The following is an 18,159-nucleotide window of genomic DNA, read 5'->3' on the forward strand; positions in this document are numbered from 1 at the left end:
CCGGACTAGATCGGCAGGAAGTGGGCAGTACTGAAACGACTGTTCTCGTGGGAAAGATTTGAGACCAGTGATCACGTGTCTAAATACAATGCTCTCCTAATATTAAGTCGAATATCACAATAAACAGTCCTTTTTAACAAGTTTTAGGGGAAGTCAGTTTAACCGGAAACCCCGTTATCCAAAATGGCCTCGGTCCCGAGGAGTCCGGATAAGAGGGAGTCTACTGTACATGTGTTACTGCATTGATCAATGATTACTGTTTGGTCGACCAGTATAAAATACTGTAATAATTTTGGCTTGTGTTCAGGTTTCATGTTTTTGGTATTATTTAACTTCAGGAAACCTCTTCTGTGAGAAAAGTTTGATTAACATTATATTCTGGCCAGAAAATGTGTTCAATTCTTGCAACTGAAAACAACTGCAGCAAACTACAAGAGATGATCCAACCTAACAGTAACACAGGAAATCTAAACCATCGGCATCAATTTAAAGTAAAATTACAAATGCTCTGTTCTTTTCACTTTGGTGGGTTACTTAAATGATCCGTTGTAGATTTAAATGTTGAAACACAGACTTTCAAGAGTATCTAAAAACTGTAGTGTACTCACCATGCCTAACGTTTCTTTCTTGTTGAGTCTCAGTTCTCGTAACATTTGGTTTCGCTGTTCCATCATCAAAGTCCTCTCGTATGTGTAAGCCGAGATGTCATTATCCGTCTAGAATACAAAACAAATGGCAATATAGTACAAAATAACAAAAAGTGTCAATTAATCTACAGCCCTGGAATTCCCAGAAAAGGATTTGAGTGGACTCCCTTTGCCTCATTAGATTAAACCATGTATTGAAAATTGACCTTGCATGAATGTACTGCAAGTAGACTTTTCATCCCACTGCAAAATTTGATGTTTTACTACTTGTTTTTTGTTGGTGACGATCATGAATGTCAGGATATTTTTAAGAATACCTTTTTAATATCCTGTCCTGACTACTACTCCAGATTAGAGTTTTTTATAGATTTTAGCCATTGCCACTGCTATCAGGGATTGGGCAGTGTGATGCAGCTCCACTAGCTAGAATTATCTTGGAAATTAATTGGGTTTCTGTTGAGTGTTACAAATTAGAGTATACAATACATCCATTGCTACATCACGGTCATTGGTTTGGTGTCAGCAATCCATGTGACACGTATGACTGCTGAACTGAGAAGCGTGGGGCAGTCAGTCTCAGTCAGTAGGGTTAGAAAAGTTGGTGGGGGAGGGAATAATTCCCCACAGTTGTCCTTGGGGTGTAAATATGTCTCATTCAAATTCTATTTTGTAACAATGCTAGTAAGTTATTCAGAAAACTAAGCATTTAAACCTCTTCACAGCCTTTCTTTAATTGAATTTCCCCAAACCCTTAGTCGTCTCAATGTTTAATTGCTCTAATGTTGATTAATTGTCTCTTTTTTGTTTTAGGTTGGATTTAACAATTTGTTCTTTACTCTTTGGTCATAATACAAGTAAATAACTAGTTACAAATACATTGTTTTATTTTTGAAGAATATAGATTAAAGTTGGTACAAATTGTCAGATACAAACACCTCAAAATTGTCTTCAACGGATCCATAAGGGTGATGTGATTGTAAATTGACTCTACAACAGTAACACAACTCTACAACAGTAGAGTTTGGCTTAATCATTTTAATAAAGATCCATAAGAATACTGCAAAAACAAGATTTTCCAAACTTACCATTTCAACAACTTCCACCTCAGCATCGATTCGCAGTTGGTAGAGGAAGTTCTTGAGATCCTTCTTCATCTGGATGGAGTTGTCTTCCATCTGCGCGACAGTGAAGATTCGCATCTTACAGTTCTTCCAGGTGCGGTGTTGTTTGAGCAAGAACGGTAGCAGCATCAACAGCCCTCCGTCATGTACGATCCACCATATATCAATGTTGCCAGCAACCTGGTGAGAATATACACATTTAGATTTATATGTTATGGAGGAGAGGATAATGTATACTGTTTCTTTCTGAAGTGGGAGTAAGGGAAAAAAACATACTAAAAAATTGAACTTATTGGAGGACTACAGTAGATAAGATTATGACACTGACTCACTATGTATTTTAATTTGAAGATGAATAAAGGAATAGTGTTGGAATAGATGGAATGAATTAAGTTTCTGATGAAGTTATCACTCATGTCCAAACGCATGTTCACCACTAAGAATGTAAGTTGATGATCCAGTCTTCTTGTGTACAACAGTGTACACCCATTTGTCTAGGGATACAGGACTTAGACACAAGTGACATTTAGTAATGAAAACGTGAGTAAAACTATGGGAAATATTTATTGCAGCAATGGAGTTTAGAGTTTTAGGCCAATAGGGAGCTTATGTATGCTGAGCTAGACATTGGCATTCTATTGTAAACACTGTAGGGAATGCATTGGCTGGGTCATGTTAATCTGTCATTTAATCTGTATTTTAAAAAAGTTTTATAATTCTGGCACACTTTTGGTTTATGTTTGTCACCATAACTCCTACCTTTTCGGTTGACTCTGGGAAGAAATTGATGCCTTTGGGTACCAGCAAAGCCATGCGGGAAGTACATATCACTCTGACAGTTTCCAAGAATGTGCGCCAGGTTCGGTCCTCCTCACACTGTCGCCAACCGTACGGCCAACCAAGCACTACAGTGTTGGGCTTCATTCCTCCAAGTCCGGTAGTCTGCACCCTGTCACAACAGTAGACTGTTAAATTCCTTCCTAACCAAACAAGTATAGCTCAACCCTCGTATTATCATTGGGACAAAAAATTGTAAATAAGATTCTTGGGTAAAAGAAGCTCAGCAAAGATAAAACTTATATTCCTTGACTGGAAAGCTATGTAGTTATAGTGCTTGCCTTCAAATCTAAGAGTTGCTGGTTTATAAACCTAATGGCAAAATACATCAGAGTTTAGAATTGACTCCACTTTGGGATCAAACAAGCAACCTTCAGTTTTGAAGACGAGCATTAAAACCTCTTGGTTACCCCACAGGGTTATGCTACATTCCAAGTAACTTAGATGAACAGTTACTGACAATTCAGAATGTCAATAACATTAAACTAACACAAATTGATAAAAACCATTGCATCGATCACTCTTCAGTATTCAGTTTTGTATTAACAACTTTCTAGTAGTTTTTACTCTTTCTTGGGATTTGTTCTTAATAAAATGTTTCGTTTGTTGAATATTAAATATTCAATATTAAATATATACTTTAAATTTTAAAGTAACACTTAAAAGACTCACAAATGGCTGACACCCTCGGCAATGTCCTGGGAGACAAGTACATCTACGAAGCCCTTCACCTTCTCCTCCTCCATGGTCTTGCGCAGACTCTGCTTGGCAGCCAGGGCCTCCCCACTGCAGCGGGTATACTCCCCAGGGATCACAGACACACACACAGTCAACCCCTTGCCTGGAAAAAACCCAAATTAGTCAAATAATGTCCCACACTTTACGGACATGACGTGAAAAAAGAACAATCTTCAAACTCTTGCCTGGCCACATGACATGAGTGTAGGCCTGGTCAAAGATTAGTGGTTAAATAATTTTCAACCCCTTGCCTGGGACAAGGTTTTTATGACTGAAGTGTTGGCAATAAGTGAAAACATGTGATTAGGTTTATCAGTGCCTAGAGTCTTGGACAGTGTGAGAGTGACAGGTTAAGAAAAATACAAAATTTTGAACTGCATACCCTTAAAAGAATTTGTTATCCTCTGATAATGTATGCCCTGTAGACACTGACAAAGTAAAAAAATATTTAACCTCTTGCTAGCTTATAAACTCAGAACTCTTTATTTGTCAGACAATTTACTAAATATTGTCACATCAGCAATTGCATCAATATGCAGACAGTTTCTTAATTTATGGTAGGCTACAGTATATACAAAGCTATTAGTCAAAATCAGCAGCAGAGTCCAGGTTGCAGTAGTGTATACATCACAGTAAACATATATACTGGTACTGGTAATATTGCTGTATTCCTGTAGTAGGCCTATTGTTTTGGATCGTACTGTATTCATGTGTGGTTTTGCTACATATACACTCAATGGGTCCAAACTTCTTATCATTCCGGCTTTCAAAGATTCTGACAAAGATCCAGTCTTGAAGGGAGTTTTCTATATCTTTCTCCAACCCTAAAAAGGCATAGCAAACTACAGTACAACAAAATATACATGGATAACACGGTCTTACCGGCTTTCAGCTGAGAGGTGAGTGTGAAGAGCTTCCGGTACTTGGGTACCAAGTCCGTTGTTAGTTTGGCGAGGATGAGTATCTGCGGACGCCAGTTCTTGGTGTGAGGTGGACCCTCCTCCAGGCGCAACAGGCTATAGCGGGCAGCGCTCAGGGCAAGACCTCGTATTCCGTCTCCCCACTCCTTCTCCGCTCTAAACAACAATATACATTGATAGCTCATTATTTTAGTTCGAGCTAGTGATGGGAAGATTCCTGTTATCTATCCTTCAAAATCCTCGATACGGTACCCAAAGTATTGAGGAATTGTCAACTTATGATTTGATATGGATTTCATTTCTTTTACGGAAAAATATTATCTATATGGTAAATATTATTATATTACATGGTATCTTTTATACTATCTATATTTACCGTCTTTTGAGTAAACAATATAAGTGTAAATATATATGTTACAAGGGTAACTAGACATATTTTTATGTACTGCACTTTCAGAAAAATATTGATAATCTACAATGTTGGTAAAGTCGTGATAATCTCCTGGGGGGATTACTGGTACATCATGATCATCTTCAAGTGATCGTCAAAACCATGAAACGTCCCAACATTCCTTTCTTAGAAAAAACAAAAAGGGTCATCCCTACTTTTAAAGATTAAGGCTACCCTTGAATTTATTGCTGATGAATAGTGTGGATAGCTTGATAAACACACCTGGTACCTATGAACAAATCTTTATTCATATAATCCTTCTGTGTTTGTTCCAGCCATAAAAATGTTGTAAAACATACTGTACTCGCCGCACAATTTTTATTTGAGCTGCGGTTTTTCGATAAGGACGAAATGAGAGCATTCTATTTGCTGTCATGGGGTGACGTGACTCTCTTTTCTTGAAGGAATAACATTACCGCGAAGATACGAAGTGCAGCCATTGGTGCTCGTGGTGTAGTGGATAGAGTACTCGGCTAATGTACAAAAAAAGTAACCAGATTGAATCCCACCGGTGACTCTAACTTTTTTCAAATATTTTGCTTAGAATGCGATTACTTAATTGTACATCTTTTGTTAGAGTTTGAAGCATTTATAATTTTATTTTATGAACAGAACTATTTTTCGGTTAGTAAACCTTCATTTGATTTTTTCATTATCAGCAAGTTTGGTTAGTTAGGTTAGGTTATGGCAGTTTAATTTTATAATTTATATAGTTAAAAATATCGATTTCTTAAATCCAACAGAGTCAACAAACAACAAAGAGTGACGTCCCAACCCTCAACAGTAGAGAGTGACGCTACGCCATGACAGCCTACAGAATGCTCTCATTTTTCGTCCATATCGAAAAACCGCAGGTGAAATAAAAGTTGTGTGTACTCGTCATAATGGTATTACTTCTAGTAAACATACATATTTAAAGTTGGATACTTTAATGTTGTTTACTCAGCTGATTACTGGTTGCAGCCTAAGTAAAAAAAAAAGAAAAAAATAGTACTCTGCAAGCAAAGTTTTGGATATTCTACAATAATGCATAGTTAGGGTCTAAGGTCTTAAGACAGAATAATAAATTTTAAAGTCTAAACCTCTATGGTAATTATAAAAGTATAAAAATCTAAATAGACTTAACTTACCCTCTGTATTCAATGTACTTGTAGATAATGCCAGCCATACCCATAGCAGTCAAGGCGTAGTACCAACTTGTCATAAACATAACCGCAATGCACAGGGAGAGTCCAGTCAGGGATAGGGACCTGGAATTGTACAAATCGTTAAAAACTCATATGGACAGTAAATTGAAATCCACACTCTTTATAAAAATAAAGTGGTTTAGATAACTAAATGTAAAAAGGACCATTTAAGTTAAATGGTAGCAGAGTAGTGATAGTGCTCGTGCTTAAATGTGAATGTCGCTTGGTCAATTCCAAGCATCATTGACTCCTAAACCAGACGCCATTAAATTTATCATTGGTTTAATCAATGATATCTATAACAGGTCAATTTAGGGAGCAACAAGACCATTGTTTGGACCGTTCCTTTACTATAAAACGTCAAAACATGCCTAAAGACTATTTAAGCACAGATAACAATTTCTCAACCCAGCTTACCAGTGGTAGTACTTGAACCGAGGACGCCAGTTGGGGGTGCGCAGAATGGTTTGGACAGCGCAGGCGAGATTGACGAATCCGTAGCACATGAGAAAGAACATAGACAGCAGGGGAGCGAGAAAGTCAACGTTGCCAAGGAGGATGCCACATTGGCAGATCATCACAGTTAGGATAAGGGCTCGGGTGGGTTCTCCACGGCTCGAGGAAACTGCCAGTGGAGCTATCACAGGGATGGTGCCGTCCTTAGCTATGGCCTGGAATCAAAAGGAAATTTAGTAGAAGCTAAAATAACAATTTTAGATACCAGCCAAAACATGTAAATATGCATGGTCCTAATTTGAGCTGTGTGTCAGATAAGAAACCTTAAACCTAGTATAATATTGATTAACATCTCAGAAGCTAGAGGAGAAATTAATTTTATAAACTTGGTGAGCCGGTGGCTCAGAAGGAATACCATGGGTGATACCATAGGTTTACATACCAGTGCCAAAATTAAATTTGCCAGTATAGTATACAATTAATTCTTGTATTGTACTTACTTATCCCTTGATTGATACATTCCAAGCTTCCTTTGTGGACAGGCAAATGCCAGGTTAAAAGAGGCTACCAACCTCTTTTTCTTAAACAATTTTAAACAGTTAAGAGTGCTTTAATGGATGATACAGTAGAATAATAATGCAGAAACGTTTTAAAAGAGAATATTTTACTTAAAAACAATAGTCCAAAAAACTGGCAATGGTTATTAAAATTGTATAAGAAGATTTCATTTTAAAAAATACAACATTTAAAGGATAAACATCTTGATTATTGGAAGGGCTTGAATAATAATACATCTTCTACCCCTGAAACTTTGCAAACGTGTAACATACATCACCGATTCCATGATTTTAAGTGCCATGCAAATGAAGACACATACAGGTGAAATAACAGAGGATTAGAGAGACGTGTATTCTAGAATGTCCGTTTGGATTCTTGGGCTAATGGCTAAGGGATGGAGTAAGGGATGGCTAAGGGATGGTAAAGTAGGCTACCTGTAACAGTCTAGGGGCTCCGGTCAAACTCTGCAAGCCGGCTCCCAGGGTGGACAGGAACGAACCAATCAGAATCACCCATTCATTGGGCCAAGCTATGTTGGCTACCACTAGTCTCCCCCCTATACTTTGGCCAAATCTGCAACAGACAGAGTATTATGAAGTCTTGTTGCACTTGCTGTATTTTAAAGGCACTTGGGACACTAGTGGTTGGCACAGTTAATTTGTAAAACAATGAAAGTCCACCCATCAGTCCTTTGTGAACATTTAATATTAACCTTCTTTGTTTAATAGGGTAGTAATTTGTTTGGTGAGGGAGGGTTAGCATACAAATCGGTGTTATTTTCCATCACTGATTCAAACCAAATTTTCATGGCGTTTTGGAGTCAGAAGTCTGATCACGTTTTCAAAAGGAAGAAACCTAAAACATGACATAGTTCACAAACTGCAAAACACGATAGCTGGAAACACATTTGTATACAGCAGTTAATCTGCTGCGGGGGTAATCGGTGTCGTCCTGTAATCCAGCTACTCGGAGGTCACGAATTGTGGATATTTATAGGCATGCACTGTGGATGCGATACTCCTTGGTGTAGATTAACCTCTGCACTAGTGAGTACTACGACTATCCGCAGTGCTATCCTGATAATTAGACCAAATCGTTAATTACAAGGCAAAAATGTGGTTAGGATTCCACTATAAACTGTAGGTCTCTTAGTTGCCATTGGCTGTATGGGCTATTTATTAACAGCTACAGACTAAAGGCAGAACATGTCGGCCTTAGTCACTAACAATACTACAAGATCGCACCACTCATCCTTCACTCATATTTGGGTTAAAATACAGACCTAGTGGTCACCTTAAATAAATGATGATTGATATTGATATAATTGATATGGTTATGGAAAATCTTCACTGTCAATATTTTGTTTAACTATTGATGATCCTTTTAATCAAGCTAGACAATAGACATTCACAATGATGTGTAAAATGTATACAATAATTATGGTATTTCCAGAATCATGAGATAAATTTGAAACTATATTACTATTTAAAGCGCATTATTTTTATTTTGAACATGCTATTGAACTAGCTCACTTGTCTCTCAGGAGTAAATTGTCTACCGTGCCAGCAAACAGTAACACAGCAGAGAGGTAAACAGTGGAAGTCGTCAAAATGGCGCAGATCGTTCCCGTTGGAATTGACTTCTGAGCATCCGCTAGATCTCCCGATCTATTGGACCCAGCCATGATACCTGCGAGAAAATGAAAATGGATTGAGGTATGTATCAAAAGGACAAAATATTTTATAGTAAATATATGTCATTCATCCTTTTCTAAAGGTTTTGTAATGATAAATCTGGCAAAATTACTTTGAAGTTGAGAGATTAAGTTCCTACACAGCAGTATGATTATGACGGAAATTACAAAACTATTGTGGTTTATTGTCACTATTGTAGAAGGAAGAGTGACTTAAATTTCACTCAATAGAGAAATTGGTGGAAAGAAAAGAAATAGAAAACCACAAAGAAAAAACAAGACATCATAAAATGGGACCTTATGGTGACAGAAAACATCGACAGCAAGTGTAAGCAGAGCTTTATTTGGAGAAAAAGTATGGAAAGAGGATGGATGAGTCTTATCAGACATCCACAAACTGGATTGAACGGCTAAATTAATGACAATGTGATCTTTGACTTTAAATTATTTGCTATAGCATACATTTTTTAAGTCCCAAAGGTTTGAGGGTTTTCTGTAACCTATACAGGGTGATCAACTCAAGGAGGCCACCATTGGGATATCGGAAACGGTAAGAATTAGAGAAAACTTTAAAGGTTGTTGACCAGCTTATGGGAGAAAGTATGTGTCAGATTGCTGATACCGTTTATTTATTCTTGACATTTTTTCTATAAAGCTACTTGTTTAGGAGCTAAAGCATAAGTAAAAATGACTTCCGGTATACATTTTGCATCATGTAGCTCCTAAACGAGTAGGTTTATAGCGACAATGCAAAGAGTAAATAAGTCTTAAAATTGCATTTAAATTCCAAAAAATACCATAAAATATGTAGAAAATATTTATTCTATTATTTAAAAAATGGCAGCCATTTTCCAATATGGCACGAAACTTGAAATGTAGAAAGCTGTGTATTTTAGGGGTTTTTTTTATTTATAATTTTATAATTTATAACTTTTGCAATCTTAATTGATATTGACAGACCTGTTACTGAGGGGAAGAAGATGCCGATGAGAATAGTGAAGGTGGTCGTGAGGTCAACGACCACTTGGTTGTAGATTGGTCGGTCTAGTGGCTCAATCTCCTCAGGATCTTTGGAACGAGCGATAAACTGACCTTCCTCCAAGAAACTGTCATATATGTTGGCTGAAACAGAAAAAATTATGTCAGACTAGTCTTTATGTTTTACAATATTACACTGTATTACAATTTTACAGATTACAAGATAGAATATTACAATGTAAACATTGAAGTTTTTCTTTCTTGCTATGGAGTCCAACCATTTACTTCCAATAGTTTCAGGGCATAGCCTAAGGGACCTGTACAGGCCTGGATAATCTTTTGTGGAAAACATTGGCCATTGACTTAATATCATGAAAGCCAAATGTTCAGTAATTTCAAAACTTTTTTTAAAGTACACAAACACTGTACTGATTCAATTAGAAAGAAGATTTTCCTAGCAATCCTAGCTGACAGTTAAATTCTGCTACAGAATACAGTTGCGGAATTGTGAATGTCCTGCGAGTGTTTAAGTTCCAGCCTCTTTTAGGGTACTGTACAGTAGACTCCCTCTTATCTGAACACCTTTTAACCGGATATCGGGTTAACCGGACTACAATCAGCGGAAATGACATCTCTTTAACCGGACAATTTTCATCACCGGACTAGATCGGCAGGAAGTGAGTGGTGCTAAAATTACTGTTCTCGTGGGAAAGATTTGAGACCAGTGATCACATGTCTAAATACAATGCTCTCCTAAAATTAAGTCAAATACGTTTAAACGAGTTTTTGAGGACGTCGGTTTAACCGGAAAAACTGTTATACGGACTGGCCTCGGTCCCGAGGAGTCAGGATAAGAGGGAGTCTACTGTACTGTATTGCTGTATTGGACACAGGGCCGGATTTCCCAATAGGCCCGGTAGGCCCGGGCCTATGGGCGCAAGGTCCCAGAGGGCGCACGACCGAGAGGATTTTTTTTATATCTAAAAATGAAAATAAATAGTCTTAGTTGATAAAAAAAACTGCCTGTTTAAGCGTTGTGATTCTGAGGTTCATAAGAAGAAATAATTGTTAGGAAACTTAAACTATTTTCCAGAACTACGCATCAATTTCGTTACAAAATTGTGAGCGAACACCGGTTATACGGGAGTAGGCTGTAGGGATGTTGACATTGACGAGCGCCCTAGCGGTACGCATCGTATTGCCACTGCATTGCCACTATGCAGTATGCTGGCTCGGGCTCGGTACTATCTGATCAGAGTGATTAGGGGCGCATGCGTGGTAGACATTGTTACCACCCTCACTTCACAAAACAAAAGCTATTAAGTAATAAAAATATATAATAGGTTGTGTTGAATATCAAAACAACGATGAATTTACCTTTAAAATTTACGAAAAAATATTAATTTCAGTTTGCATTAGATTTTAGAAAAATGCAATACCCTTCAAAGCACCATTAATGCTGTAATTTTCTCCTCAGACCTAAGGATCGGTATTGTTGGCCGGAATATTGCTCTGTTTTGCTTTGTAAATATAACCTAGATAATTGAATAGTCAAAGCCTAGATGCAGTACAACCATAGGTTAAATGTAACTCACTCAAGTCGACTTCTCATGACATTGTTAATTCAAAATTTGTCAATGTCTAGTTTATGTTGGTGACACTTGATGTTAGTTATCACGTAATTTTGTTCCTATTATTTTAGGGTTAGTTCTATTATGTGGGTTTTAATTTCTTTTAATATAAACAGGAGACGACCTATTTTTAATGATTAGATTGTTTTATTTTGGATAAACTAGGTTTAAATATAGATAAAACATACTCCTTAAATAAAAAGAATTGTTTTCAGCTAGGCTAATCCAAAACGATGACAAATCTACTAAAGGAGTATGTATAATCTATGGTATCACGTACTGTATGGAGTTCATGTTTTTGACCCTGAATTGGAATCAATGGCCATGCTTTTTTTTGCATGAATGCTCAGTGAGTTGAGTTGTTTTGTTTCAGTTGAGTCCCACGGCGGCCATACGGCCACAAATGTGAGCATTTAGTAAAGGCATAAATTTGCTAAAAGTGTTTAAGACGACATTTTGTTAATGCTAAACAAGTCAATTCTAAAAAAAAACTTGCAATGCAACGATTCCGACGAAGAGTGATATTCAAGCAATTAACTTAAGCCTATGGTCGTGATATAGTTTTTAATAAAGGTTTGAAAGAAAGTAACTGTGACCAGACTAGGGGGCGGAAAATTGTTTTGGGCCTAGGGGCGCAAAAATGCTAAATCCGGCCCTGATTGGACAGCCACAAAAACGGCTGTACCTAACCCTTTTGTGAAGAGTTTGTCTAAAAAAAATTTGGTCGTGTCAGGAAATCTTGACATATCTGTGCAACCTTTGGTGTTGCGTTTTGCAATTAGCCTAAATCCTTCAAAGGAAAATACAATGGTTGAAGGTGTTAACTCACTGAAGAAGACTCCACTGGACAGACCCATGATTCCGTTGGCAATGGAGATGTTGTGCTCCTGGAAGTAAGGATCACAGCCTGCCAGGCCACCAGTGGAGCTGTTGCAGAAGAGATTGAACAGAGGGCCTCCTTCCTCCTTTGTGCAGTTCTCAATATTTATGTCCTTCAGCAGTCGTTTTCCCAGCACACACATTCTGAAACAGCGTAGATAAGGACTCTTTCTTAGTTGTTAGGCTATTATGGATACATTTTCTAGGTGTTAAAACCACTAGTGTTTATAAGGACTGTGGAACTCCTAGCTTCTAGTCTCTTCTGATTAGTAGCTTAAGAAAGAAACGTATCAGGTGTTAACATACTTTGACGAAAAGTATCCAGAAGAAATTAACACGTTCCCTACCGATCGCCACATATTTGCAACTCTAAAGTCATTGCCACGACCCGAGGTACTTTATAATTTTACACGGGTGTCACTTGGTTAACAGCACACGCAGACCACAAGCTAGTGATGCAGCTAAGTAAAGATCAGTTTTGCCAGCTATAATTTGACGTCACTAATCATATCCACCAAAAAGTGACGCACATAAAAAGAGTTTGAGTTTTGAGTGGATATCTGTTTTGGGTTTCCCTGAACCCAAAAAAGTGGTTTTCAAAGTAATATCTGTGTGTGTGAGTGTGTGGATGTGTACAGAGCTACAGACCACACCTATCATCCGATTTTAATGAAATTTGGCTCGTAGGTACCACTCCATTATATCTCCAGATGTTTTTTTTAACTTTTTTTAAAATTTCAATTTTTAATGGTGATTTTCCCATAAAATAACAGAAGATTTGGAATTAATAATTTTAGTTCTACACTTGTTTATTACCAAACTCAACAGTGTTATGAGGTTAGCTTCCTAGCCTATAACCATAGTTAGGGCTTGTAGGCTATGCCTATGGTTATGCTGGACAAATAAAAAACCTAGTTCCCCCCCCCCTCAAAATAGGCAAGTTACAACGGTTCACACCAAATAGCTGTCAAAGAGCAATCAGTAATAGTCTGAAACTGTTTTGACCTAGAAAGAAAACACCAAAGAACAAATTTAGTCTTTGGTCTTACTTGAGTTTATCGTTTCCGTTGAAGTTTACGGAGATTCCAACGTAGATGGACAGGATGGACAGGATGACGCAGGCGAGAGCGACGGAAGCAAACTTGTTGACAAACTTGACCCCGACAAACACGATGGTGCCCATGACCATCAACAAGCCTGTCCCATACACTCGGAAGTTGTTGTACATGATGTTTACGTCCTTTGTGAAGTCCCCAAATATTGAAAGACTCGGTGCCATGTATGTCTGCAATATAATTGTGAGTAAAGTTTAATCATCAAAGGTCGGACAAAAAGTATGTTTTTAAAATAATTTAATAGTTTAATGATTGATTTCATGCAAGCATTTTAAAAAGCCATTCTGTCAATAATCTGCCAAATAATTTTGTGGCAATAAGTGAAGGAGACCAAAACTATGGAGTAAAGGCATGATACCTCAGTTTGGTTTTATTTACCTTTCAATGTTGATAATACTGATTGTGAATTGTACAAACACAAATCCTAACCCCACAACTTAAACTAAACAAACCGTAGCCACCCGCGGTTTCCCCTGTCTGTACTAACTGGATGGATAATCTGTTGGATGTAAGTTCCTTTTGTAATATTTTCCAAGTTCGATATAGGTATTCAAACACATATGTGTTCATTCTGTTTTCAAGTATTTCATATTCATTGTTGAATTATAAAATGGGGTAAGCTAATCCTTTATGACCATTGACATCTATTGTAAACCCTAATATCAAAACCCTGACGAATAACTTGGACTTTACAATTTCCTTCCTTCACAATCACAAAATGTTAGTAATCCAATATACCAAACAAAAACACATTGAAAGTCACAAGAAACACAATAAAACACTCACCAAAACGATTTCGACAGCTCCAATGATATACATGGCAGCGGCCAGGGTTGTGCCTATGTAGAACAATATTCCAACAGCGCCTCCAAACTCTGGGCCGAGCGACCGTGATATCATGAAGTACGACCCTCCAGCCGGCACAACACCGTTGGTGGCGATGGCGCTCATGGAGATGGCAGTCAGCAAAGTCTAGGTAATAGAAAAAAATGTAATGACCTTTATTTCTGAATAAATCAAAATTTTGTGTTGTGAGGGGTTTATAATTCCCAAAAATATCATCCCAAGTGCAGTAAAATATGGACGTTCACAATTCTTAGTGCAATATATCTAATTAAACTAGTATTACTTTAGCAAATTGATTCTGAATGATCATATTTTCAAGTAACTTCAAAAATTTACTTTTCCAAGCGTTTATATTATTCCAAGTGGCTAAAAATACGTAAATTATTTCCAAACAGTACTATCAGACTGTCCCTGTTTGGAAATAAGACAACTTGAAAAATAGAAAAGACAAGTTATCTATTAATACTGATCCCTTAGAATTGTGATGTTCGTTAGTTTCTCGATATGTTGGGATTATGAAGTATTTGAGTTATGATAACTTGGAATTATATTAAAAGTACTTGGAAAAAAACTTGGATCTGTGATATAATTCTGGATTTAAATTCTCAATTGAGATCTTCAAATGAATCACTGCCAGACGCCAGAAAACTCGATATATTTTAAAATGATCCACAGAAGTCTAGGTATGAAATTTAATACGAATATGAAATAATATTTAGGTCATACACGTTAACTAACACGGTTGATATGTTGATCATTGAATGACAAACCTAATGAAGAGGAATAAAAATGCCCTCTGATTGGTTAGCCAATTAATTAAAGTATTAATTAAGTACCTTTGTGCCATCCAATTTAGTGATTAAAACTCCAAGAAGTCCCACACCAGGAATCGTCGTTTACTGAGACAGAGCAATTAATAAATATCTAGGACAAAGTTAATGCAACCTAATTAAATCGAATCGCACGATTAGAGGACGCTAACTGCAGTGTCTATTCTAAACTTATATAGGCATATCCTATTAAAATACTTTTGCAAAACTTATGACAGCTAGCCTGACCATTACTGGACCGAATTAAACGCGGGTTGGTATACAGCATAGAGGACCTTAAATTGTACTTTTATTGTATTAGCCTCTCAGGAGGATTTTATTCCAGGTCTGAACTAAAAGGTTTTACTTGGAGATCAGTCAGACCATCTAGTTACTGTCTTAATTTCGATGATTCATTATGAAGCCACACCCCGTTTTAATACTCTTAATTACTGTGGTGCTTATACAGAGGATCCAATAACATGGCAACCGACTTGAAAACGAACCTTTATGTTCAAAAGTATCGGTCATTGAAACCTAAACTAGGGTCATCTGACAGCAACAAGTATGGAAGTCATCCGGATTCTAACAATCTTAAACTAAATCACTCAAAAAAACTCACAACACAACAGCAGGTGAAGACGATGAAGAAGCCGTAAGCTGCTCCAGCTGTTCCCACGACCCAAGTGAGACGGATGAAGAGGATGACGCCGAAGATGTTCTGCACGCAGGGTAGGTAGACGCCGATGAAGGTGCCCATGCGAGCGCCGCCTCCTGTTGGCTTTGCGTCGGGGTCGGCCGGGGGAGGACTGATGGTGTTGGAGTAGCTGCCGAGTGAACTGATGAGGGTCGAAATGCGAGGCCGATCCTCCATCTCCTCCTATGAAATAAAACGTAACAGTATCAGTAGTCAACTCATAGTGTTTTTAATAGCCAGGGTAAGTAACCGAAACGTGTTGTATGTTATTTCTAAATTATTAGTGGTGTTATTTGTTTTGGTTTGTGTGGCTGTACAACCGGGTCCGCTGAGACAAACTTACTCGCATATTAACGAAAGTCGAACTGCCAAAGGCAGTTTGGCAGTTCGACTTTCGTTAATAAGCGAGTAGGTTTGTAATATCGCAATCGGTACTAGAGGTGGGGAGCAAATAACGCAGCCGTTATTTAATAACGGTTATTGGACGATAACTGTTATCGGAAACAGCTGTTATCGAAAACTAGGAGTTATCGATAACCGTCAAAATAACTGTCTGCTCTGCTGTGCAATTGTTATTTTTAGTAACGGAGCGTTTGCCAATCGGTTTAAAATATTTTTATTTGTGTATTTTTGACATTAACTAACATTTTGTAGCAAATAAGATAATATGTATATGAGGTTACATTACCTTAATCGCCAAGTGATCCATGTAGTCCAAAATCTAGGATTACGTACGTTTCGACGTCAATGCGTCATTGTCAAATCTACAAAAACTTTTTTAAACCATAAGGGTCACGTCATAGTTTTTACGACACACACGAACAAAACAATATGGACAAAAATACATTTAAGTAGGCCTACTAACTAATTTATGGTAAACGGTCGTCACAACATAGTACAGATCTGATCGCATGCCGAGACTCGTCTTTTGCCGAGATTCTTTCTAAACATTTTAAATAGTCAAGTCATTGCAGTAGTCAACAAACTATCGACTATGTTAGCACAAACATTTTATAGAGTCATTTACATGACAATGCAGATATAACAAAGTACAGCGCGACGATGAGGACCGCCCCTGACAAGATATCTCGCAGCATTATCCCTCAACTTTGTGAGGGCGATGGCTGTTCAGTGTTCATCATACCTATACTAGAAATTTAAATACAAAAAAAATAAAGGACAGGATCTTTTTTACGTCTCAAATGTTGGTAATTACAATACACAGCGTGGCGATGAAGACCAAGTAGTTAGTACATCATACGGCTAGATCACAGCACTAGTCCTCATACCTTAGTGGTCAGCTCACGATTTTACATTTAAAATATAAAAAATGCAAAATATAAATGAACAAATACCCAAAATAAAAGTCTGTTAGACACCCTATACGCTAAAATCCAACCAGTATGCTCAAAAAGTAAAACATATACTATTCAGTAATAGACCACGTAGTAAGGACAAACGCTCTTTATGATGAATATATTATTATCAATTTTAAAATATGTGTAAAGGTAATATTGTATGAAACAGATAGTCAACGAATAGTACGAGTAATTTATTTGAACTAAACAATAATTTGTATTTTTGTGGCTAACTACTAAGGCACCTAAATGGCAATACAACTTTAATATTATTCAAATTATGTGACTCTTTTGCACCTTTGTTATTGAGCCATCAGTGACGTAGCCAGGATTTCAAAATAGGGGGGGTCGATAGCCTGGGGGTCTGGTAAAAGGGGGGGGGGGGGTCCGGGAAATTAAAAAAAAATATAGACCCTAAAACGGTCTTTTTAGCTCTCTTGGCATTGAAAATAATCAACCGCAACGTCAATACAGTATGATTATATAATTTTACATTTAATTTAACAAAAAAATATTATATTTAAGACCGGAAGGGGGTCCGGACTCCCAGGACCCCCCCTACACGTCACTGGAGCCATTATCCAAGTTTAGTTTCAAGACGCATTCCTAACATTATTTTTCAACTTAAATTTGTATCAACATAAGCTCATTATCATGGTAATATTTTAGGCCTACCCTCTGGAGCTGCCCCTGTTACACGGCAACAAGTAGTGACAGTTTGTAATAAGAGATTAGTCTATAATTTGTTATAAGAAGTCCATTCTTCGATTCGCAAGCAATCAGTATAGTTTAGTTTGGCAATTAAAACCGATTAGTGAGTTAGTTGATTTGTACTAGTTAGACTTAAAGGCTGAGTTGACTCGTAATTGGTTCTCTGAAGTCCTTCACTGACCTGTAACGGAAGTCCTTTTACCCAATAAAGCTGATAAAGCAGAAACCTATTTCGGGAGCTACCTCAGATTAACACATTGAGAAAATGTACCAAAAATAACACACATATAATGCAAAGTTTAAGTTAGTTTTAACAATGAATACGGTTTTATAATTTTGGTTGGAAATTATGAATTTTAAAGTTTCTATTATGACAATACATTTTTTTAACTTACTTTAACTGAATACATTTGTTGTATTATCCTACCTAATAATATGGGTATTGCCTTTGAAATCATAAATCGAAAAAGTATATTTTAGAACCTCAATCATCAACTTTGAATAGTACAAGCATTTACAGTAGTAGA

The 18,159-nt window shown here is 37.2% G+C and overlaps 1 protein-coding gene across 3 annotated transcripts in view; it reads right to left on the reverse strand.

Moving 5' to 3' along the window:
* The window catches only part of LOC128996958 (solute carrier family 12 member 4), a 280,375-nt gene that overhangs the window by 12,264 nt on the left and 249,952 nt on the right, over positions 1 to 18,159 (reverse strand). For all 3 annotated transcript variants that reach the window (XM_054422514.1, XM_054422515.1, XM_054422513.1), the window contains exons 3-16: positions 15,489 to 15,746; positions 13,998 to 14,183; positions 13,146 to 13,381; positions 12,047 to 12,240; positions 9,569 to 9,730; positions 8,448 to 8,604; positions 7,350 to 7,488; positions 6,319 to 6,572; positions 5,845 to 5,964; positions 4,226 to 4,419; positions 3,278 to 3,446; positions 2,528 to 2,717; positions 1,733 to 1,948; positions 609 to 716 (exon numbers count right to left, since the gene is read on the reverse strand). In XM_054422514.1, coding sequence (XP_054278489.1) covers positions 609 to 716; positions 1,733 to 1,948; positions 2,528 to 2,717; positions 3,278 to 3,446; positions 4,226 to 4,419; positions 5,845 to 5,964; positions 6,319 to 6,572; positions 7,350 to 7,488; positions 8,448 to 8,604; positions 9,569 to 9,730; positions 12,047 to 12,240; positions 13,146 to 13,381; positions 13,998 to 14,183; positions 15,489 to 15,746 — 2,583 coding nt within the window. The remainder of the gene's footprint in view (positions 1 to 608; positions 717 to 1,732; positions 1,949 to 2,527; positions 2,718 to 3,277; positions 3,447 to 4,225; positions 4,420 to 5,844; positions 5,965 to 6,318; positions 6,573 to 7,349; positions 7,489 to 8,447; positions 8,605 to 9,568; positions 9,731 to 12,046; positions 12,241 to 13,145; positions 13,382 to 13,997; positions 14,184 to 15,488; positions 15,747 to 18,159) is intronic.

The sequence above is a fragment of the Macrosteles quadrilineatus genome, unplaced genomic scaffold (genome assembly GCF_028750875.1).
Source record: "Macrosteles quadrilineatus isolate MER2022 unplaced genomic scaffold, UCM_ALF_1.0 Scaffold_6__1_contigs__length_79288215, whole genome shotgun sequence".
In the NCBI taxonomy this organism is placed as follows: domain Eukaryota; kingdom Metazoa; phylum Arthropoda; class Insecta; order Hemiptera; family Cicadellidae; genus Macrosteles; species Macrosteles quadrilineatus.